The sequence below is a fragment of the Lactuca sativa genome, chromosome 7, assembly GCF_002870075.4.
Source record: "Lactuca sativa cultivar Salinas chromosome 7, Lsat_Salinas_v11, whole genome shotgun sequence".
In the NCBI taxonomy this organism is placed as follows: Eukaryota; Viridiplantae; Streptophyta; class Magnoliopsida; order Asterales; family Asteraceae; genus Lactuca; species Lactuca sativa.
The window spans coordinates 151,846,699-151,871,299 of NC_056629.2; the positions used below are offsets into that span (position 1 = coordinate 151,846,699).

At 38.9% G+C, this 24,601-nt stretch overlaps 1 protein-coding gene and 1 pseudogene across 1 annotated transcript; both read left to right on the forward strand.

The window, feature by feature from the left end:
- The first annotated feature begins 530 nt into the window (after positions 1–530).
- On the forward strand, positions 531–1,099 carry LOC128127354 (pathogenesis-related protein 1A-like). Its single transcript, XM_052765823.1, has one exon. It carries the CDS (start codon positions 531–533, stop codon positions 978–980), a length of 450 nt encoding a protein of 149 aa, XP_052621783.1. The 3' UTR covers positions 981–1,099.
- Positions 1,100–17,542: 16,443 nt separating this feature from the next.
- On the forward strand, positions 17,543–24,189 carry LOC128127469 (pathogenesis-related protein 1A-like; annotated as a pseudogene).
- Positions 24,190–24,601: the final 412 nt, after the last annotated feature.

Sequence of the window (24,601 nt, forward strand, 5' to 3'; positions counted from 1 at the left end):
AGCAAGTGGAATTGATATCATCAGGCTTGCTAATGAAAGCCTATTCCATCTCTTTAATGTCAATGTAGCTTTGAATTTTTACATGCTAAAAAATATGTAGGATAAATATAACAAAAGTTACTAATTTTAAACGAAAATACAATTTCGACACTGCGTTATTTTTTGTCTTAAATTGGGCATTTCATTTTCAGTTTGTTACCCCTCTCTTGGCTTAAGGGCCTCACTGTTGACCAAACCCTAAAAGTCAACAAAAGACAACGGTCAAACTTTAACCCGACTCGTCGAGTGCACTTGGGCGACTCAGCGAGTCTACACGTGTCCACTGACTCTCTTTGTCCCTCTCCTGTCACGTCGAGTCCTTCCCCTTACTCGACGAGTCACACCAGGCATGAATCGCGGGGCCACCCCGACTCAACTCGCTGAGTCTCAAAAACAACTCGGCGACTTCCGCCTTGAACTCTAGTCCCCTAACTCTCCCTGACTCACCGAGTTATTTCCCCAACTCGGCAAGTCTACTCGCTCAGTGATATATGGGACTAAGGTCCAAAACTCCCAACAATGCCCAAAACTCCCAACAAGATTACTTAGATACTCACAATGCAGCTCGTGCTGAAGTGGGTGTTGCAAACATTATATGGAATGCCACTGTGGCTGCCTATGCTAAAAACTATGCTAACCAGAGGAAAGCCGACTGCAATCTTGTCAATTCTGGTGGACCTTATGGTGAGAACCTTGCTAAAGGTAGTGGTACCTTCTCAGGCACTGCAGCAGTGAATTTATGGGTAGCTCAGAAGGCTTATTATGATTATGCCACAAATACTTGTGCTGGTGGACATGTTTGTGGACACTATACTCAAGTAGTGTGGAGTAATTCTAATCAACTTGGATGTGCTAGGGTTCAGTGTACAAATAATAGTTGGTGGTTCGTTATTTGCAGCTATTATTCAAGTGGAAACATCAATGGCCAATCTCCGTACTAGTGAACTTGAGTTGTGTTGCTGGTTATATATAAAGATATATAACATATGAATAAATATATATACATCTTTTTGGTGTAATAAAGAATTAAAGTGATACTAAAACATTGTTTGTCTTTTGATTGCTTGTGTTCATCTTCTTCTCTGTCATATTTTGTAATTATGTATTTAGCAAATATCTAGAGGAAACAAGTCCAAAAATACCATAACAGCATACTGATCATATACTCTTACACGAGATCTTATTCAAGAATTTTACAAAAAATGTCACAAAATATTGAAACTAAAAGTTTAGTATAATGATAGACACATGCATTAACGAATTGATATTATCTACCCACACTTGGTACCTCAAATACAAATAATGTCTAAAGGATCGTCCATGCATCTTGTCATATTTTTATCAATATTTGAGAAATTTACATTTTTGGTCTTTGAATACATCTAAACTTTTCGCTTTTTAAAAATGTTCTGGTCCATAAAAAATCGATTTGTAATTTTGGTCTTATTTTTGAAGTTTCAAAATGATTTGAGTAAATTATAAAAGTCAATTACCATGGTGTTTTACTAAACATTGCAAATTTAGTCAAAGTTTAAATTTCATGGTTTACTTCTAGAGTTGATCTTCATAGTAACTTTCATACCACTAAAACATGGGGTCACGCAGCTGTGGAGTAAGAAAGCAATTGTTGGGCAGTTATCGAGTGGGTTTTGGGGTAGCTGCGGTGTAAGGATGGGGAGTATGGTTGCACAAGTAGTTGCAGAGCACTACGGTGTTCAGCATACTATAGTTACAAGGGTGGTGGTGGTGGTCGATCAATGGGTCAGATCAGTTCGTGACGCTTAATAGGCCCAACCTACACAAAATTTTATATCACTCATCTCTATAGATGAAGCCACTTTGTACAAATGTGACCTTAAGGCAAAGAGCATGTGCGCCGACTATTATTAAGAATAATCTCTCTTTAGTTTGTCGTTGGACGTTACTTGATTTCCTTGATCAAGTAAGCCATGTTAAATCAGTGTGTTGTTTATTTTATTCGCGTCTTTAATTGTTTTGTGAATGTGTTCTGTGTTTTTACTGAATTCCTCGATTCTAGCAATTCGTATAAGAGTTGTGGATACAACTGTGACATCCCTAATTTCATGTTCTTGGTTTGTTTATGTTATCGTAGGCAAAGAATGTTGCATACAACTGTGACATCCCTAATTTCACGGTCAGAAAAGACCGATTTGTTTATACTTTATTTTTAAAATCAGAGTAACCTTTTAAAGAATACAGTTGCGGATTTGTTCCCAAAACAAAACTATGACAAAAATTATCAAAGCATTTTTTTAAAGAAATGTATTTTCATTATATAACAAAATCTAGGGATGTCATGTTCAATACAGACCAAAAGCATAAACAGAACAAAATAGACCTTACAACAATTATTCATAACTACTGGCCTATAATCCAAAATCTCTTGTCAAGTCCACCAACTTATACTCTTGTGCCATTACCTGTAATGCAAAGAAAACTGAGTGGGTCAGGCTTGGGAGCCTCGTGAGCATATAGGGTTTTCAACCCACAATAGTATAATTATTATTTTTAATTATCAAATAATCAATTCAAATACCCACCCCCATTATCCCCATTCATTTCTTAAAGATTTATCCTAAGAACCAATTACCCTTCTCCCATTCATTCCTAAGGATTGCCGTAAGGAACTGGCACAATGTCTAGTGCTGCCAAGGTTCTTAGATTACCTCTGGTGAACACGCAATCCACAATAATTAATGAACACCTAGTTCAAGAACACCTAATGAACACTTAGTTCCAATATTACCCAATGAACACCTAGTTCACAAACACTTAATGAACACTTAGTTCAATTATCCCTGATGAACACTAAGTTCAAATATCTAATGAACACTTAGTTCGAATATCCCTGGTGAACCCAATCACCTAAGAAGCACAGAGAATGAAAGCTCTTAGTCCAAACAACGTGATAATACAGTATATCTCGATCCTGCGAAACCACTAATGTTATAAACACATATAGATTATATTTCTAAAACAATATATCCCATCCCGTCGATCCCCACATACTGACCCTATACAATGATCTTACGAAATCTAGCCTAAGGAATCGATATGAACCACAAACTGACAAAGCTGCTTCGGAAATTCCCTGGCAGCAAACGAGGATCAATAAAGACATTAATTGAGGGGAATGGAATAAGTTTCACCACGAACCTTCGTTCGTAAAAGAAAGAACCACAAGACAGTTAAGTCAGGGGTAGTTATATAGATAACAATGCCTAGGCGTGGTCTGACTATCATGAGGTATTATACCCCCAGACTCTACCTATCCCAACATCGAACTTTGCCTAGCAGTGGCCTGAATACATGAGGTATTTCACCCCAGACGCACCCTATCCAGCAGTATAACACCAGACATACCTAGCAGTGGTCTATTACCGACACACTTTATTAGGCAGTCTACGAAGCTCCCTTAATTACTCCGTGAAAGAAAACGCTGACATATGAAGCTCGGTCGATCACTTCATAAAAGAAACGCTGACTCCAAAGCTCTATCAGAATAAAAGTATGGGGAAATACTAGTAGAGTACTCCCGTACGCTCCCGTAACCGACACACAAAATTGTCAAAAAGACTTTGTACATGATAGTACTTCTGGCATATTATAGTACTCTGGTATGCGAAAGACTCGTACCCGAGAACATAATAGTACCCTGGCACAAGCAGCACCCAAGACACAAAGCTTTGAAAAAATACTTCGTACATAAAATGTACTTCTATACGTAGGACGTACTCCACCGATCATAAATCTCACCCCACACATACTCTTAATAAGAGACTACCCAAATTCCAATCTTAATTGAACTAAACATCCCATTTAAGTCTTAACCCATCACTAGGCAAACCTACAATGTTTATAATCAATTTTTGATATTATCTCCATTTAGGAAATGCTAACTAGTGTATACTTAACACAAGGTTTTAAGTAATAGTATCATATATACGCATATTAACACATATTGAACCATATCTGATTCGCACGTTGTATATTATCAAATATATCTAACACGTATTTCGGACAATGACAAATACTTCACATACATATGTATATTTCATATTATAATCAATACTCGTATTTAATATCACGTTCCTAAAAGGGACTATACACATGATACCTTATCGAATGAATACGCTGTTCTAAAATACATAATCCGTACTCCCGGATCTTAAATTTGCCTCATTACCTAATCCATATTCCCGGATCTAAAACTAACCTCTTGATCTGATCCATACCCTTGGATCTAAAACTAACCTCCTGCTCTGATCCATACTCTCGGATCTAAAACAAGTTTATCTCTTTATCCTTTTATCTCATGGTCCAACCCACCTTTTATCACCTACCAACAACCTCATCTACTCATGTTCTACCCAACATATTTTTAGATACAAAATACATATACAGTTTAACTAATTAAAACTTATATAATTCATCCATTCCACAATCATCTCAAATAAACAACAATATATTATACACATAGCACGTATTTCATAGCAAATACTTAATATTTATGTGTTAGAAGAAAGTGACCACACACTCACTTGATTAGAAGATGATCAGACAACACTACGACTTGTAGAAGTAGTATTCTTGGGTAGATCTGGAAGATTTTCACAAAAAACGGGCTCCTCGCGGGTAGGCCTTGGCTCGGGAATCTCACTTCTCGGGATCTTCGGGACTTCGGAACTTGCTTCGGGGCTCGGGAATGATACCTGGGCTTCGGGATATAATTGGCATGCAAATCGAGGCAAAAACTAGAGTGAAAGGAAGAAAAATGGCAAAAGAATCGGCTGATCTCCGTTTCTATTTATAGGCTGCTGGGTCTGGGATTACGCTGGGCGTAATCTTTAGATAAGCTTTGGTATGCGTGCTACGATTTTCAAAAAATTATAACTTTCGCATACGAGCTCCGTTTTCGACGTTCTTTATATCCACGCGTAGGTGAGATTATGCTCTACAACTTTCATTTAGAATTTGTTGGCTAATTTTGACTTTATTTGTATTATATTATTTTTAGTAGGCCGGGACAGGAAAACTTCGTTATAAATTCATAACTTCTTCATCCGACGTCCGTTTTCGCCTATCTTTTTATCGTTTCACTACAATTGACGAGATCTTCGATTCTCGTTTAGATTGTTTCGACTAAAAACCGCTCGATCTCAAATCGAGTATTCGGGCTGCATATTGCTAAGCTAAAACTTAGAAAAATCATAACTTCCTCATACGAAGTTAGATTTGGACGTTCTTTTTATGCATGCTCACGGTTTAACGAACTCTACGACTTTCGTTCAGATCGCTAAGGCTAAATATCGCTCTAACATAAATTCACTATTTACGTCGCGCTGTGTCGTGCCGGTTCTGTTGCAAAACTTCGACAGTTCATAACTTCTTCGTTATAACTTGGATTTCGGCGTTCTTTATATGCACGGAAACCTTGTAACATATACTATAACTTAGTTGAGATTATTTATTCTAAATAATCTTTCATAAAAAATCCATTTTGACGCCTATCGTCTCTAAATTGACTAGCCAGATCTACGGGCGTTACAACAACGCTAGCAACGAAATAACAACATTTTGGCAGATCAAAAAGTCATCTAAATTTTATGAGGATGTTATACTCACAATATTGAGTTGTATAGACATTTTAATACTAAAAATGAACTAATAAAAAAATGATACAAAATAATTATTTCACTGAATATGATCGAACTAAGAATGTATTAAATGGATTTAATTAACATTCTAACGAAGTATAGGAGGTTGAAGTGACAATTAAATTAAGATAAAAGGGTAAAGTGTCACAAAAATATACCTAGATAAAAGATAAAATAATTAATAGAAATTATGAAATGACTAAGGTGATGTTTGTTTTTTGAAGTCAGAATGTCTGCAGTATGCGGATCACATCTGCAAGCCTCTGCGGCAAAAAAAGATGGACCAAATGTCTGTAGTCTACAATAAGAAGACTGTTTGTTTTTAACGTATGCAACTGTTGAAATAAATTGATTTTTCAAATTTAATTTCGTATCATAAACATTAAAAATGTAGTTTCATCAAAAAAAACTACATGGTTTCCCGTGTCTTTTTTTGTTTGTTTAGGTTAAAATTGGGTCTTAAGACCTTTGAAGACAGTGGTCCATGTTTGCGCCAGAAAGACCCCGCGCAAACGTTTTTTGATTTGCGCACTTCCAAAAAACAAACACTTTGCGAAGACATATGTCTGCACGGTGCAGACAGAAGTGGTTACGCAGATCTTCAAAAAAAAAAATCAAACAACCCTTAAGTAAAGAGAGAAAAGAGAAATATAGGTCGATTATTGAGTAATAGAAAAAGTTCAAGGACTATAGTTGTAAAACTTATTTTAATCACCATTCGTAAACTTCCACCTCATTTTCCCTTATTTTCCTTTTAGAAATTAAATATCCTCCTACATTTTATTCATACTTATCTTCCTACCATATCACATGTTTACATGTGACATATTTAATGACACTTTTAATGAAATCGATAATATTTTAGTCCACTTATCCACATTTAATATGGGTAGGAAGAGAGTTGAAATAAAATGTATGATGCTATTTCATTTCTCTTTTTCCTTTTTCCGGTTAAACCTAAAGAAATTGTCATGTTTTCATTCCCCTAATTTTTTATTTTATATTTAATAATATATTTTATACAAATATTATTATCTTTTTGTAGATAATTAAGCTCCATACATTTTTATATAATATTTTTAATTTTTTTAGTATATATAATTTATTTATATATTATAAAAGCTGAAAAAATGGATATAGAGAATGTGGTAATAGGGAGTTAGGGGCGTACTGGAAATTTTTCACCACAACCACACCCATGGTCAAATGGTGCGGAGTTGGTACTCCTTGCAGCCTTAAGAAATCACACAACCCTTGGTTTGCCTTGGTTCCTTTGACTTTTTTCTCGTTTATTCATATCCAACCCTTACCTCTATAAAAACCCTATACACCTTCCTATTGAGGCTGCTACATGAGAACAAAAAAAGGGGAGAGACGAGAAGGAAAGATATTAGTGGCGAGGATTTAAACCCAAAGAAAAGGTTAATTATGTAGCATCAAGTTCCAAGTAATATTTTCTTCTCGTGATTTCCATGTTTATAGAATTCCTACAACCATATATAGCCTTCCATTTCTTTTGTTGTCCGATCAAGCTGTTGGATTATAGAAAGACAACAATGTGTATGTTCATTACGTATTCGTGACTTCAAGGGCCATACTTATTACAATATTAGGAAAATTTTAAAAAAAATAAAAGGAAAAAAAAGAAAGAGCATGTGGAATTGATATGATCAGGCTTCCTAATGAAAGCCTATTCCATCTATTTAATGTCAATGTAGCTTTGAATTTTTACATGCTAAAAAATATGTAGGATAAATATAAGAAAAGTTACTAATTTTAAACGAAAATTCAATTTCGACACTGCGTTATTTTTTGTCTAAAATTGGACATTTCATTTTCAGTTTGTTACGATTCCGACTACTTGACAGATCAACCCGGTTGCCTGCAGACGTGACATGATGACGTGCTAATTCTAATAACACGACATGTTGTGATGGCATATTGATGTGTTAAAAATGAAAAAAAAAAATGCACAAAAGACATTAGGTTGTCACTTTTTTCAATTTTGACAATTAGTTTTATTTTTTATTTTTTTAAATTTCAAAACTCCATATTTTTTCCAAATTGGAAATAATGTTTTCAAAAAACATTTAAGTGTATTTTTAGGATGTTACTGGTTTGTACATGTTCCATTAGATTACCATGTTCACGGGAGGGGTTAAAATCCTAAGGTATGTACATGCGCCATAAGAGTAACATGTTCATCGGGGGGTAGAGATGAAAAATGGCAAGCGTCAGTGCATGTGCTATAAGAGTATCATGTTCATGTACGGGATAAAATTGGTCAAGGATTTGTGCATGGTTCGTAATAAGAAAATGCCCACATGAGGGATGAAAAAGGTGTCCGTGGATGTGTTGTTAGAGTACATTCCACCCATGACTTGACTAACGCATGTAGCAGGAACCCCCAAAACCATGTGGTCACAAAGAGTAAAGGTGATGAGTTATAAAGACAACTTAAGGTAGGTTTTTCCTATATGATATTTAAGAGTTATATGATGTTTATGAGTTGATGATGACTTCCTTATAGTGTGCTACATGATGATTATATATGATATGTTTTTTGAAACTTGATTATATAAAGAGTTTATTATGAGTTAATCCCTTTCTATCTACCCAGATTTCAAGTCCGACGTTGCATTTTGATGTGTGTCTTAGGTGACGATTAGTAGATGATGCTTTAGAGACTATGAGAGATTTGGCGATTTCATGACTAATTTTTGTTCATTGAAATCTTTCCATGTTTTCTCTTTAAAGCATTTTGATATTTATGAAATCTTTAAAATAACCTCATTACTCTTTTTCTATTTTAAACACTTAAACTTTAAAAGAATATCCAAAGTTCTTTGATAAATATTGTTAATCTTTTCTCTTGAAGTACTTGTAAAGTATAAAGCTCTTAGTTAATATTTTACACATTTCTTTGGTAAATCTCTTTATTCGTTTTTGTTTTTGTATTTTGTAACACTCTAAAAATTCCAACCAATTTAAACTTTTCAAAAACAACTCAATTTCATAAAGTTATTACAAAAAGGTTCTCAATACATTTATTATCAGAGTATTCCCCAGAAACCACATCGTAAACACATAAAACTCGAGGAGCGGTATGATCATGCCTTTGCCTTGCCACGGTCTCCTGAAGTACCTGAAACATTTAAACCACAATTGTAAGCCTGAAAGCTTAGTGAGATACCCCCAAAATACCAACGCCATACAATCATAACCATATCATATAACTGATACAGAACAACTATGCACTTCGGGTCTACTGTGTGACTGGTCCGCCGCACCGGCCTACAGTCCACCTGGTCTTCCCACCGAGTGTAGCCATATACATCGAGTCTACAGTGTGATTGGTCTGCCCGCACTGGGCCTTCAATCCACCTGGTCCATTCTCTGAGTCTACAGTATGAATGGTTCGCCCGCACCGGGCCTTCAGTCGGCCTGGTACTCTCTCCGAGCCTCGGCACGTCTGGTCCGCCCTCTTGGGGCCTACAGCCTATACGGACCGCTTGCTGGGCCTTCGGGATAACCGGTCCGCCCTGGGTATGTTGGCCTACAGCACAAATTAGGAATCACCTCAACCCAACCCCAGTCCAACAACCATGTGCATATAAACATACAATAATATAACAATACGCATCCAATCAAACCGATCTAGCAGATCAATTATCATAACATCATCCTAACCAGGATACCAACCTAACCGGTCACTAGCATAGCATCATCCTATATACCAGGATACCGACCTTAACCAGGTCTCTAACATATACCATCCTAACTACCAGGATGCAACATAGCAAAGCAATAACATAACAACAATACCCGGATTACAATCCGATAAAGGGCCGGCCTTGGTGCCTTAGACCCTGTTGATATAGTGAGGATAACTCACCTCGCGACTACTGACTGAAAAGGATAAGATCACGCTGCTCCAACCTCCGACACGAACTCCACCACTGATCAATACCAAAAGACTGAACTGAATAAATACCCATAATTACCAAAATACCCCAGGAAGACAACTGGTCAACTCTTGGTCAAAGTCAAAGTCCTCAGTCAAAGTCAACCCTCCTGGCTTACTCCACTCGTCGAGTCAACCCGCTGACTCGTCGAGTCCCCATGCTCCGAAACTCCCATAACACGACTCAACTCGCGGAGTCGCCCCTAGACTCGCCGAGTCCCACAACTCTGAGTCTAACCGCACTCAACTCACTGAGTCATCCCTTGACTCACCGATTCACAACTTAACCAGAAAAGGTTAGGACTCCACGACAAAACTCGCCGAGTCCAAGAACAGAATCGTTGAGTCCAAGGTAACATTCAACGTACTCGCCGAGTTGTTCTTCCAACTCGTTGAGTTCCTGCCCATCTTCATCCAACTCGTGTAGTTGAGCCATGTGACTCGCCGAGTACCTCTAGTTCTTAATCCATACAGTGGCTTTCCAAGCCATGCAAGGGCTCCAAACCATAGATCCACTCCCCTACAACCCATCCATCACGTAAAGTGGCAAACTTTACATGAATCCAAAGAGATCTAAGAATAAAACACACTTGGGCGAAGGTTTAGGACAAAGGAACTTCACCAACAACTCTCATACAGGAACTTTATGACATAAGGGACCATCACAAGCTTAGATCTGAAGTAGCATCCTCAGATCCAAGCTTCTATCTCGAATTAGATTTCATATCAATGACCATACATGAATCCATGAAGGAATAGCTTAAGGAAATGGTTCCTTACCCCTGAAATGAGCCCAACCAACTGTAGAGTTCTGATCTCCCTAAGCTTCCTGATACAAGCCTCCAACCTTCAAGCTTCAAGCACCAAAGATCCTCCTCCAAGCTCTAGTTCACTCAACAATGGGGTCTCCTCATGAATTAGGGTTTTCTGGATCTCAATGAGCAGCAAAGAGGCTGAGGGGGAAAACATAAGGTTCCTTATATAGGGTGCAAACCCTGAAAAATAGGGTTTCTGATTCCAGTACCAACTCGCCGAGTCCAGCAGCCGACTCGCCGAGTTGGTCACTAAACGCGTGACCAAAATCGCGACTCGACTCGCTGAGTCTCTCCATGGACTCGCCGAGTCTATCCTTCTTAATTACACCAAGCACCTTGAACTTGCACTTCTGAACTAGGGGTGCTACAATTCTTCCCCACTTAAATTAGGCTTTGTCCTCGAAGCCTACTGCAGCTCACAATTCCCGATAATGTCCCCACAATGCATCTCCTCGTATAGACCGACCCAGCTTCCTCCGATTGCTGCTGTCGAACCTCTAAAAAGTCCAACCCTTCTCTCCCAGAGTTTCGACAACCGACTCAAGCTGGCCACCGGCTTCTTTCTCTGATAACTACCCTCATTAACCAATGATCGCCCGATGGTACTTTCATCGCCCCAACTCACAACAATCACTTGTCCCTTACAAGGCTAGACATCACCCTGGACCACCGGGTCCTGTCCCAGTACCAATCCCTTTCCTTGACTGGCGTAGCCTTGTCGAATTCACTTATGGGACTCATCCTGCTTCCCTTCCGAAACCATCTTGTTTCTTTCCGAGCTGGCAGGATGGCACATCCTTCAGCTCCTGAGCAACTCCCATGAGCTCTCCCTTGCAGACTCATACGCATGCCGAACCTGCTCTAACATCCTCGGGCTGGAAACCCGACACACTGATGATACCTTCACACATCCCCATGAAGAATTATCGCTACATACATATCTTCCTGATCACAACCATACTGGAAAATCCAAGGCTCCATCCTTGCATCCTCTCCGAACCCTTCTGGTTCTACACTACCGGAAATCCTTTCGCAACCTCAACAGACATCTAACCCGGATGTGTTCCCATACCACTGGTACCATCCCAGTACTTAATACCAATAACTGAAGTACTACCAATAATCCACTTACTCCACTTCCTTCTCTGTTGGAGTACCCATGCTCCTTCCGGAGCTACATGCCATTCCTTTTTCAGGAAATCCACCCAACAACCCTTACCGAACCTACACGTGCCACTGAGCTCTACTTCACTCTACATTATCCATGTAGAGCAACTGCTATCCTTGAACTTCCCTAAGTCTGAATCTGCTTGCAAGGACTCTCGGGTCCATGCACTGCTTTCACTAACTTGATCAACACTTGGGGCCAGACCATATCAATCATCATTCCCTGGCGACGCATTTCCTCATTCTCCTCATACCAAATCCACTAACACGTACAGAGTCTTCAGCATGACTGGACCGCCTTACCAGTCCTTCAGCCTATCTCGACCACTCTCAGAAACTTCAACATGTCTGGACCGCCCTCCTGGGCCTTCAGCCTGTCTGGACCGTTCACAGAACCTTCAGCATGTCTGGACCGCCTCTCTGAGCCTTCAGCCTGTCTGGACCGTTCTCCTGAGCCTTTGACCTGACTGGTACGCCTTTCGGCCTTTACTCTTCCTGGTCTGCTCAACTAGCATACATCATTCCAACTACCCTTCCAGGGTGTCCTTCCTGTTCATACTGTTCTAGCCCCTTAGGGGTTCCGAACTCTCGTCCCGATCCCGGAATCCTTTCCATGGCCTAAACCTAGGCCTAACATCAAACACTATCTTTCCTAAATCCATGGTCTGCTCCCTGCCCCCACTAGTCTGCCACTTACTCATACCAGCCCACACTCTTGGCTGACTGAAACACCGCTGACTCCCAAACAGCTAATTAACCTCAAATACTTGTCGGTCCTCCTGAGAATTTTCTAATTCTCCTCACTTAGAGCACTGACTACCAACCACCGGTGACCCAACCGGCATCGCGCATCTCGAACTCTAAGGGTGTTCGACTCCCCGCTGAACACTTCTCAAAACACAATTGCTATACCCGAAAACAAGACCAATCAACCAAAACCTGACCATCAATCCCTTGGGTGCTAACTGATTCCAACCCCTAACTACCGACCCCTCAATAATACCACAAACCCGAAAGATAGAACGAATACAATACCATGAATTATGCGAACAAGACTAGTAGATATAATACTCCATAGCAACCATAAGATAACAAGATATCAAGAAGGAAACATATCCGCAGCTGCATCCGGCTCTGCCATGACGTCCTCTGCTATAAGCTGAAAAGCACGCCCCTGAGCCCTCGGGGGCTCTGCTCCACCCTGACCTCCACCCGTAATCCTCAAAGTGGCCGTTGCTGGAGCCTGCACCGATCCTGCAGCAAGCTATGGACAGTTGGCCCTCAAGTGACCAACCTGATGACACTGATAATAAATCCTCATATCCTAAACTGGGGTTGACTGACGGCAATCCCTCGCATAATGCCCCTCTCTCCCGCACTTGCGGCACACACCACCGGACCTACAAACTCCAGTGTGACCCTTCCCGCACTTCCCACAAGTGCGGCTGCTCTGATCTCCCAACCTAGAATCAACGGTCTTGGACAGTTTCGGCGCCGGCTGCGACTGTGCCGGGGCCTGCCTCTGCTCTCTCAACTGTAACTCAATCTCCAACTCACGCCGTCGAGCGGCCTCCTGCATCTCCAGCAAGGTCTCGCACTTCTGCGTAGACACAAACTGGCTGATATCCCTCTTGAGCATACTCAGATATCGGGACATTTGAGCCTGCTCCGAAGCAAACTCTGGGCAAAACATCACTCTCTCAGTGAACATCCTGGTGATATCCGTCACCGACTCTGAGTCCTGCTTCAGCTCCAGGAACTCCTGAGCCAACCTCTCCCTCTCAACCCGTGGAACATAACGGGTACTGAACATCTCCCGAAATTGATCCCATGAAACCGCAGCCCTCTGCGCATCCGAATATGACCCCGTGGTCAATCTCCACCAATCCTTCGCCCCGAGCCTCAACAGGTTCAGAGCGCATCTCACTCTCTGAGCAGCAGGGCATGAACACGTGAAGAAACACCCCTCCACGTCTGACAACCATCTCATAGCAACAATCGGGTCCTGAACTCCATCGAAGGTAGGGGGCTTCGTATTATCGAAGTCCCGATACTGAAAACCTCTACCGGCTCCTCCCCCTGTCGCTGCTACAACCATTGTAGCCGCCGCGGCAGCCGTCTCTGTAAGAGCTGCATAACGCTCATCAAAATACTCAACCATGGCGGTCTTGATCAACCCAAACAGTTCCGACAACTCGGCCTGGAACAACGCAACAACCTCATCATGTAGGATCTCACGAATTCTAGCATCCAACTCGTCTGTGCTCATCTGACCAATAACCTCGGGTGGTGCTGACCCACCCTGACCGCCTCCTCCTGCTCCCGATCCTGACCCGGATCCACTCCTAGCATGCCTCGTAACCACCATACTGAAAATACCGCAAAACATCAGACGCTCTCCCAGAACCCCGGGAACCAACTCCCAACCCAACCCTAGAGGTTGTGGCTTCCTTGATATGCGTATGGGTCCTGTGCTTTCAGTAGTACGGGCCCATACTACCTTCCACACCTACCCATATTTATATCAGGTATCACCACAACACCCTAGTGATGAACATACATAACAAGCACTCAACCCTCACTCCTAGAGGAACACTGGAAATATCATACAGAAAGAAACCCTAGGCTGGCAGGCATCATAAATTAGGCAACTCTATCATGAAATTCCTGAAGATCCCTAGCCTAGTACTAGAATGTTGTTCTATCATATCTCATAAACAAATAACTTGTATGGTATTTTGGGGTTACTTACTGGCTCCGGCTGATCGTACCTCCACGTCCTCCTTTACTCATTTTGAAAACCATTTTAAATTCTCTTTTAAAAACTCTCCTTGATTTGAGACTGGATTCACACGAATGTTCCTCCAATTCACTCAAACAAAGGCTCTGATACCAACTTGTAACACTCTAAAAATTCCAACCAATTTAAACTTTTCATAAACAACCCAATTTCATAAAGTTATTACAAAAAGGTTCTCAATACATTTATTATCAGAGTATTCCCCAGAAACCACATCGTAAACACATAAAACTCGAGTAGCGGTACGATCATGCCTTTGCCTTGCCACGGTCTCCTGAAGTACCTGAAACAATTAAACCACAACTGTAAGCCCGAAAGCTTAGTGAGATACCCCCAAAATACCAACGCCATACAATCACAACCATATCATATAACCGATACAGAACAGCCATGCACTTCGGGTCTACTGTGTGACTGGTCCGCCACACCGGCCTACAGTCCACCTGGTCTACCCACCGAGTCTAGCCATATACATCGAGTCTACAGTGTGATTGGTCTGCCCGCACCAGGCCTTCAATCCACCTAGTCCACTAACTGAGTCTACAGTATGACTGGTCCGCCCGTACCAGGCCTTCAGTCGGCCTGGTCCACTCTCCGAGCCTCGGTACGTCTGGTCCGCCCTCTTGGGGCCTACAGCCTATCCGGACCGCTCGCTGGGCTTTCGGGATAACCGGTCCGCCCAAGGTATGTTTGCCTACAGCACAAATCAGGACCCGCCTCAACCCAACCCCAGTCCAACAACCATGTGCACATAAACATACAATCATATAACAATACGCATCCAATCAAACCGATCTAGCAGATCACATATCATAACATCATCCTAACCAGGATACCGACCTTACCGGTCACTAGCATAGCATCATCCTATATACCAGGATACCGACCTTAACCAGGTCTCTAACATATACCATCCTAACTACCAGGATGCAACATAGCAAAGCAATAATATAATAACAATACCCGGATTATAATCTGATAAAGGGTCGGCCTTGGTGCCTTAGACCCTGTTGATATAGTGAGGATAACTCACCTCGCGACTGCTGACTGAAAAGGATAAGATCACGCTGCTCCAACCTCCGACACGAACTCCACCACTGATCAATACCAAAAGACTGAACTGAATAAATACCCATAATTACCAAAATACCCCAGGAAGACAACTGGTCAACTCTTGGTCAAAGTCAAAGTCCTCAGTCAAAGTCAACCCTCCTGGCTTACTCCACTCGTCGAGTCAACCCGCTGACTCGTCGAGTCCCCATGCTCCGAAACTCCCATAACACGACTCAACTCGCGGAGTCGCCCCTAGACTCGCCGAGTCCCACAACTCTGAGTCTAACCGCACTCAACTCACTGAGTCATCCCTTGACTCACCGATTCACAACTTAACCAGAAAAGGTTAGGACTCCACGACAAAACTCGCCGAGTCCAAGAACAGAATCGTTGAGTCCAAGGTAACATTCAACGTACTCGCCGAGTTGTTCTTCCAACTCGTTGAGTTCCTGCCCATCTTCATCCAACTCGTGTAGTTGAGCCATGTGACTCGCCGAGTACCTCTAGTTCTTAATCCATACAATGGTTTTCCAAGCCATGCAGGGCTCCAAACCATAGATCCACTCCCCTACAACCCATCCATCACGTAAAGTGGCAAACTTTACGTGAATCCAAAAAGATCTAAGCAAAAAAAACACTTGGGCTAAGGTTTGGGACAAAGGAACTTCACCAACAACTCTCATACAGGAACTTTATGACATAACGGACCATCACAAGCTTAGATCTAAAGTAGCATCCTCTGATCCAAGCTTCTATCTCGAATTAGATCTCATATCAATCACCATACATGAATCCATGAAGGAATAGCTTAAGGAAATGGTTCCTTACCCTTGAAATGAGCCCAACCAACTGTAGATTTTTGATCTCCCCAAGCTTCCTGATACAAGCCTCCAACCTTCAAGCTTCAAGCACCAAAGATCCTCCTCCAAGCTCTAATTCACTCAACAATGGGGTCTCCTCACGAATTAGGGTTTTCTGGATCTCAATGAGCAACAAAGAGGCTGAAGGGGAAAACATAAGGTTCCTTATATAGGGTGCAAACCCTGAAAAATAGGGTTTCTCATTCCAGCACCAACTCGCCGAGTCCAACCGCGACTCGCCGAGTCGGTCACTAAACGCGTGACCAAAATCGCGACTCGACTCGCCGAGTCTCTCCATGGACTCGCCGAGTCTATCCTTCTTAATTACACCAAGCACCCTGAACTTGCACTTCTGAACTCGGGGTGTTACATATTTACTTTTTATTCATTTATATTCAATTATTTTTATTTGCAGAAAAATATTTTATCACCAAAGAGCGCAAAACTCCTAGGCCAACTTTCATGATGTTCACGCCACTCCAAAAAATACAAAAAAAATATCACAAAATATCTATATACAAGTTGCCATAAGTGTGAATCATATGCTTAAAAAGCGCATAAGGATGTAACAAAAAATTTTAGTATTCGTTTATAGTACGATGCTATCTTGATAATAGTTTTCTTGACTCTTTTAAGATAAAAGAAATAGAAAAGGCAAACCATATTAATAGATGGTGTAATCTTTGTGCATAAGAAGATGGCGTAAGTAAAAAAGTTTCAATTGTATGCTTTAGCATGTTGTTATTTTGTGTAAAGTGTTGAAATAGAATTAGAGTGCATTGCTTGTATTGATATTTAAAGTAGATTACATATATGGTAAATAGATTCCTATTATTGTATGTATATTGAAATTTAGAGATTCTTATTATTGTTATTTATAGGTGAATATGTTGATTATCCCATTTAGAGTCCGTCGTTATGTTGCCAAATTTTAGAAAAAAATAATAATTACTGTATTTTTATTGTTATGCTTATTGCAAGATAAAACTAACAATAAGTGTAGAAGAAGTAGTGGAAGAGGTCGGTGGTGATGAGTCAATCAATGAGGTTGAATGCATCAAACGTGTACTTGGAAAAATGCACGGTTATACACACGGTTATACACATTGTGTAATTCATCTCCCTCCATCATCCAACATCAGTTATCCGACAAAGTAACTATAGAAATGGTGTCATTTAAACTCTCATTTACACTTGTTTGTTTCTTTACCTTAGCAATTCTTCACAACATCAATGCCCAAAACTCCCAACAAGATTACTTAGATACTCACAATCACTACAAGAAAAAGACCCTTTTACGACGCGCAAACCACGACACTCCTTGATTTATGTTACGGAAAAGCGTGTGACATTAAAAGAGTGTCATCTCTTAAAAAAATTTAAGGATTTAGGTCGTGCATTATTGCGTGCCCTTAAATTAGTGTCTAACTAAAAAATACGGAGGGCACCTATACTAAAATGTGTGTCGTCTAAGGATGTCGCTTTATAAATTTTAATGGAACACGCGTTTTCCAACCTTTGATAGCTAAGTGGGAACGAAATCCTCAAAAATTAGAAAACTCCGCCTTTTTCTCATCTTCCTTCGTTTCTACTTTTCTCTTTTCCATGGTTTAGCTTAATGAAGCTCTGTGAATTCCATGAGTTATCGTTATGAAGTATGGAATGCAAAGCTTGATTCTCGTTTGTTTCTAATTTCCCATAGATAAATCAAAACAACACACAGACGAAGAACCCTAATGTGCGTCTTCCTTCTTTGTAGTTAGCGGGAGGTCTTTTATTTTCTTCTAAAATCCCGATTCTCTCATTTTTTCTATTGAGATTGAGGTTTTTTTGCTTCCGAAAATAGACCTTACAAAATCATTACGATTGAGGGCTCTATGATGAAGAACTAGGGATTCTAAGCCCAACAAGGTTTCCTCCTCTCCTTGAATTCGTGTTTTCAAAACCTAAAAGGAAATTTAGGTTTCTATCTCCTATTTTAGAGTTATCTTTTTAAATCGTCTTGTTCCTTCACCCAGCTTGGCTATGGATTCCCGGTATGGCATCACAACCCTGCGACTTGGTTACTCTCGAGCCTACAAGGGTCGTTGAAACCCTCAAGAATCTTACCACAAGGTTTCGTGACTACAGAGTGGTTGAGGTCGTGAACTTGTTATCCACTGCCAATGATGGAACCATGATGCATTTATATACGCAGGTGAGTAATCAAATCTTAGTATAGTCATCAGTAAATCTTTTACGCTGTTTGTAAATCTTTTAAATCTTCTAAACACAATTGATGTTTTATTTCTCTACACTCCTACAACCCAGGCTACCGCTTGTTATTTTTGGTTGCTTTGTTACTACATAAGACAACAACCTGGTAATATTTGAATAATTAATCACTGCCTGTTTAGGGATACTTTTTGGTGAACACCAACTGTTTGATAAAATGCCCCAATGAGTGACTCTCGTGTTTTCTTGGACATAACAATGTTGTTGAGCCTCTTGAATCAACCCCTTTATTTGAGAAGTATTGCACATCTTGAGCAGGTAGAATTTGCACATTCGTTTCTTTTGGTAAAATCTTAAATTTATTTTTTTTCTTCTTCCCTAATTGTTGTTTGATTTGCTATGTTTCAGTTGTTGAACTTGTTAGATGTGATCATTGACTATGCAGAAAGCAAGCAAGTTCCTGCTCCTGAAGAATCACATGTTCAGATATCCACTACAGAGAAAAGGGAGAGACTATTTTTGTTTGGATAAGAAAACAAGCTCCTCCTCCTGAAGAATCACATATGAGACATGAGTTAGCCTCTGAAGAATCACCTGTTTAGATGTGATCATTGACAATGCGGAAAGAAAGCAACCAAATAAAAGGAGTTATAACCTTGGAAATGAGTTATAACCTTGCAGTGGATGCTTGAAAAAGACAAGGTCAAAACTAATATGATACACAAATTACGTGTTGCATCTAACAAGTCCTTTAACTTCACCTTTTGCTTTGGAGTTCTATCACCACTACAAACAAGTGAAGTATATTTCTATCTCTTGAAAATTTCCCTAATTTATAAAACAAAAATAAGGCTGTAAATCTTATCGACGAACTATAGCAATTACATAACGAAGCTCTTCAGCTTGGCCAAATGAGCCAATGATTCCCCTCTGTTGACGTGTTAGTCCTTCAGAAAGGCTGAGCCGGCTCGTCATTTTTCTTATGGTCATATGTTGATCTTTTTTTCTTTACCAGATAGAATACTGAAGGCTTCATAAATATATTTAAATATATTTAAGCATGCCATTATATCTCTTTTAGTCAAGTTGACCAGGATGACCAGTATCTTATAATTTACTTCATTCTTCAAGTGAATATTATTTGTTTGGCTTACAATCCATGAGGTTAAGCACTATGCACAACAGCAAGTAAACTAGGACTTGATTCTAGTTGTTCTCTAGATGTGAATTTTGTCTCCCATCTTTTAAGTGAAATATTTCTCTAAATAATTTTCATATTTCTTTTGCCTCCCTTGACCCTTTCCTGTTTCATTAGTCTAAGTTTATGATGACATTTCTCTTTCTAATTAGCTACTTTTTATTATGGTTATGTGTTGACGATTGATATGTGGATGTATTCATGGTTTTTGAAATGTAATCTGCTTACTCCTTCTTCTTGGAGTCAGGGAGTTTTTTGCTACAGTTAAATATTTCTTTATTCCCATTTGGCAATTGGCAAAATGGTCATTTTCACAAGTTTAACATATGGGCTTTGCGACCCATATACCAAACCCATTATATTTATGACACCATATGTATGTATATATTTTGGTACTCATTTCATGGTTTCATAATGTTTTTAGTCCATAAACTGTCAACTTTAGCAACAAATTCTCTTTCAAAAAAAAATAGCAACAAATATGTTAAATTTCTGAACATGACCATTTTGCCCCCGTATTCTTCATCTCTTTCATTTCCATGTTCAACAAGTAAGCCTAACGAAATTAAGATCTCTCCTTAAAAAAATTGCATCTGATATCTGATATGTATACAAGATATAGTTGTTCACAATAAGTAATTTTTTACTTCAGATCATTAGAAAGACGCTGATGTATTTCATGTGAATAGCTTTCAAAGTAATTTGTCTACACTGTTAAAAGCAACTCAACTATACTTTTCTTTCTGATTGCTTACCTCTACATATGTCTAATGCAATTTTTATCTGATTACTTTTCTTTTGGATGCAATGACAAAAAAAATCTGAAATTACAATCCGTTATCGCATCAACAATTAACGGCTTAAAAATCTATGTAGCATCATCAATCCTTGATCTGTTTTTTCTTAATATTTTTCTTTAAAAATGATAGGTATATAAAGCCACTGCCAGCTGAATCAGAGACGAAATTTGAATTTAAGAACTTGATAATAGGACAGGCTATACCCTCCAATTTTATCCCTCACATTGAGAAATGTTTCACGGAAGCTGCCAATTCGTAAGTGTTATTATTATTATTAATCATACTTCTGTTTGTTTTATTACCTTTATATCTTTTTATAAAAAAAAAAACTCAACTTCTTTTAATTGTATATGTGTAGGGGTTTTTTGATTAGATTCCCAGTTGAAAATATTTGTGTGGTTATGACAGATGGTGCTTCTCATGCTGTGGTTATGACATAGCAAAGTTCAGTGAAGGGGGGTATTTTGGAGAATGGACACTTCTTGGTGAATACGTTGATTCTTTACATATTGTTGCTTTAGGTGATGTAGTTTGTGTAGTTTTAACAAAGGAAAAGTTTGAATTGGTTATTAGCCCTATGTCATAGACCTTACAAGATGGGTACAGGTAAGAAATCCCACAATAACCACAAAAAGGTATTGCCAAGTTTCTAATTCTTTATTAATCAATTGTTCAGGTCAGTATGCAGTTTGACTTAATTGCTCTTGTCACAGTGAATTATGCAATCGTAACTCAGAACGACTTAATGTTTTTGATTTATAACTTATTTGTTGCATTAGTGATGGTTTTCCAGAATTGATTGTTGTGTATGAAATGTCTATTTCATCGCTGAATTCGTGTTAATAAATTGTGTATATGCTATTTAGCCGAAGATGGTGATTAGCCACAAGGCAAGGATGGGAGATCTGGTGCTACAGGATCTCTATGCTCCGATGATAGACTCAGGGCCGAGGTAATTATTTCTGTAACGCTATGATAGGCTCAATTATCTGTGACTCGCTTTAACATCAACATGAAAGTGCAAATGACAATACTAGAGTTAAGCAGAAAGACATGTCTGATGTCTCTAGAAGGCGAAAAGTAACAGGAAATGCTATAAATAGAATTTGAGTATTAAGTTCAAAAGATGGCTGAATGTTTCAATAATATGTCTTGAAGCATTAAGTTCAAAATATGGCTGAATATTTCTGTAATGCTATGATAGGCTCAAGTAACTGTGTTGCCTTTTAACGTTTGTAGAGCCCTTCTCTCTATTTTCTACTTACTCTCTTTCGAATTTTCATTCGATTTTGAACTGGTGAATGCACATAATCTTGCACAGGAGAATGGTGTAAATGATTTCCTTCCTCTTGGAAACTTAGAGAATGTTGTAAAAGAAATTGATGATCAGCCACTACCACTTGTTGATGGGATTGAAGATCAACTTGTGGAGTTTTCGATAGCCATGAGAAGTATGATTGCTTTCATTTGGGTGAAACAAAAGTAGGATGCTTTTGTTAATAATAAGGTTCGTGTCTGATCCTTGTGGTTTATGTCACTCATAAGCAGTTGGCATGGTTTTAAGAAAAGTAGCAGAACCTAAAGCTGCTGCTCAACCTGAGGCTATAGAATGGAAACACAAATATGAATTGGAAAGAGAAAAGAATCTGCAATTGGAACAAAAATAAGAACAAAAGCTAACAAATGTTTCAATTTTGATCTAAAAATGGGAAAATCAGAAAGCTCAGGGACCATTTTTTTATAATTTGCCCTAAAACATATTGTTATGTGCATTTTATTGAATCTTGAAATTTGATCTGTATGTCATGACATCTTATATCATTGTGCAAAAGCTTTACTAGTATCTTATTTGGAAATCTTATAAGATCATAAGAATATTATTATGTGCATCTTATTGAATTTTACATTTGCTCTGTATATCATAACATCTTACCATTATGGCAAAGCTTTACTAGCATCTTATTTTGAACATCTGTAGTTTTTGGACTTACTATTTTCTTAGTAATTGAAGTATATATTCAGAAAACCATTTTTTTCTTTCATTTTAGGTCCAACATTTGCTAAGAATCTTGGAAACTTTGAGCAAAAAGTAGGAGGATCGGGATCCTTGAACACTATCCAATTGAGCTTGAAAATGGTGAAAAATCTCAGAGGTGTTGTGGAGAAAATGGGATTTGCTCTCATGTAAGTTTTTGATCAATGTTCAAGTATCGATATTGGTCCAATTTATAAAGTCGTACTTAATCTTCTTCTGATGCTTACTATAAGGGCATTTTAGTCATTTCATTAGTTTTATGTCTCATTAGTTACCTACCTAACTTAGTCACTTAACTTATCTAACGATGCCATAATCAGTATGATGCCTTTGTTGAGATAAATGAGGTCTGTATGGTGAAGTAAGTAGTAAATGAAAAAAGTTGTTCCTTTTTTGCTCTGAATGAACTGTAAATGACCATTTTACCCCTTTAACATAGATGCATAAACTTCATGCTTACATATTGGGATTTGTTGGTTTATGTGAATCTAATGGTTGCATTATTCAAATTTGTAGGTCTTGTTGATGTGCATAGTGACAAGCAAAGTAGCTCGAGATGTTGTGAAGGTGGGCAACAAGTTTTTTTAGCTCAACTGTTATTTGTTGAAGACTTTCATCTCTTTCACATTTTATGTATTACATTTATCTAATATTAGAATGAGTATTTGTATGACATTAACTTTTGTGCAATGGATTATATTACATTTGTCTATTATGAGACATGAAATGCAAATTTGATTTGAAAATTAGTAAATCTATAAATATATATATATATATATATATATATATATATATATATATATATATATATATATATATATATATATATATATATATATATATATATTTAAATTTATAATTACGATACGCAAAAATGTGTGTCATCTTCATTTATGACATGGCCTTTCTTGACAGCGCGTTTAATGATACACATTGCGTGTCATTAACACGCGCGTCGTAAGGTTACGACACGCGAATGTGTGTCGTCTTCCTTTATGACAGGGCCTTCCTTGATACGTATTGCGTGTCGTAAATGAGCATCGTAATTGCGTGTCATAAATGCGCGTCGTAAATGCGCGTCGTCTCTCGTTATGACAGGGCCTTCCTTGACGCGCATTTGCGCATCGTCTGAGCGTTTTACGACGCGCAATGAGCGTTGTAAAAGGCCTTTTTTCTAGTAGTGAATGCAGCTCGTGACGAAGTGGGTGTCACAAACATTGTATGGAATGCCACTGTGGCTGTCTATGCTCAAAACTATGCTAACCAGAGGAAAGCCGACTGCAATCTTGTTAATTCTGGTGGACCTTATGGTGAGTACCTTGCTAAAGGTAGTGGTACCTTCTCAGCACTGCAGCAGTGAATTTATGGGTAGCTCAAAAGGCATATTATGATTATGCCACAAATACTTGTGCTGGTGGACATGTTTGTGGACACTATACTCAAGTAGTGTGGAGTAATTCTAATCAAATTGGATGTGCTAGGGTTCAGTGTACAAATAATAGTTGGTGGTTCGTTATTTGCAGCTATTATTCTAGTGGAAACATCAATGGCCAATCTCCGTACTAGTGAACTTGAGTTGTGTTGGTGTAATAAAGAATTAAAGTGATACTGAAACATTGTTTGTCTTTTGATTGCTTGTGTTCATCTTCTTCTCTGTCATATTTTGTAATTATGTATTTAGCAAATATCTAAAGGAAACAAGTCCAAAAATACCATAACAGCATACTGATCATATACTCTTACACGAGATCTTATTCAAGAATTTTCCAGAAAATATCACAAAATATTGAAACTAAAAGTTTAGTATAATGATAGACACATGCATTAACGAATTGATATTATCTACCCACACTTGGTACCTCAAAATACAAATAATGTCTAAAGGATCGTCCATGCATCTTGTTATATTTTTATCAATATTTGAGAAATTTACATTTTTGGCCTTTGAATACATGTTAAATTTTCGCTTTTTAAAAAT

Excerpts from the sequence above, each read along its gene's own strand:
- LOC128127354 (XM_052765823.1), top strand. The coding sequence starts at position 531 with ATGGGACTAAGGTCCAAAACTCCCAACAATGCCCAAAACTCCCAACAA.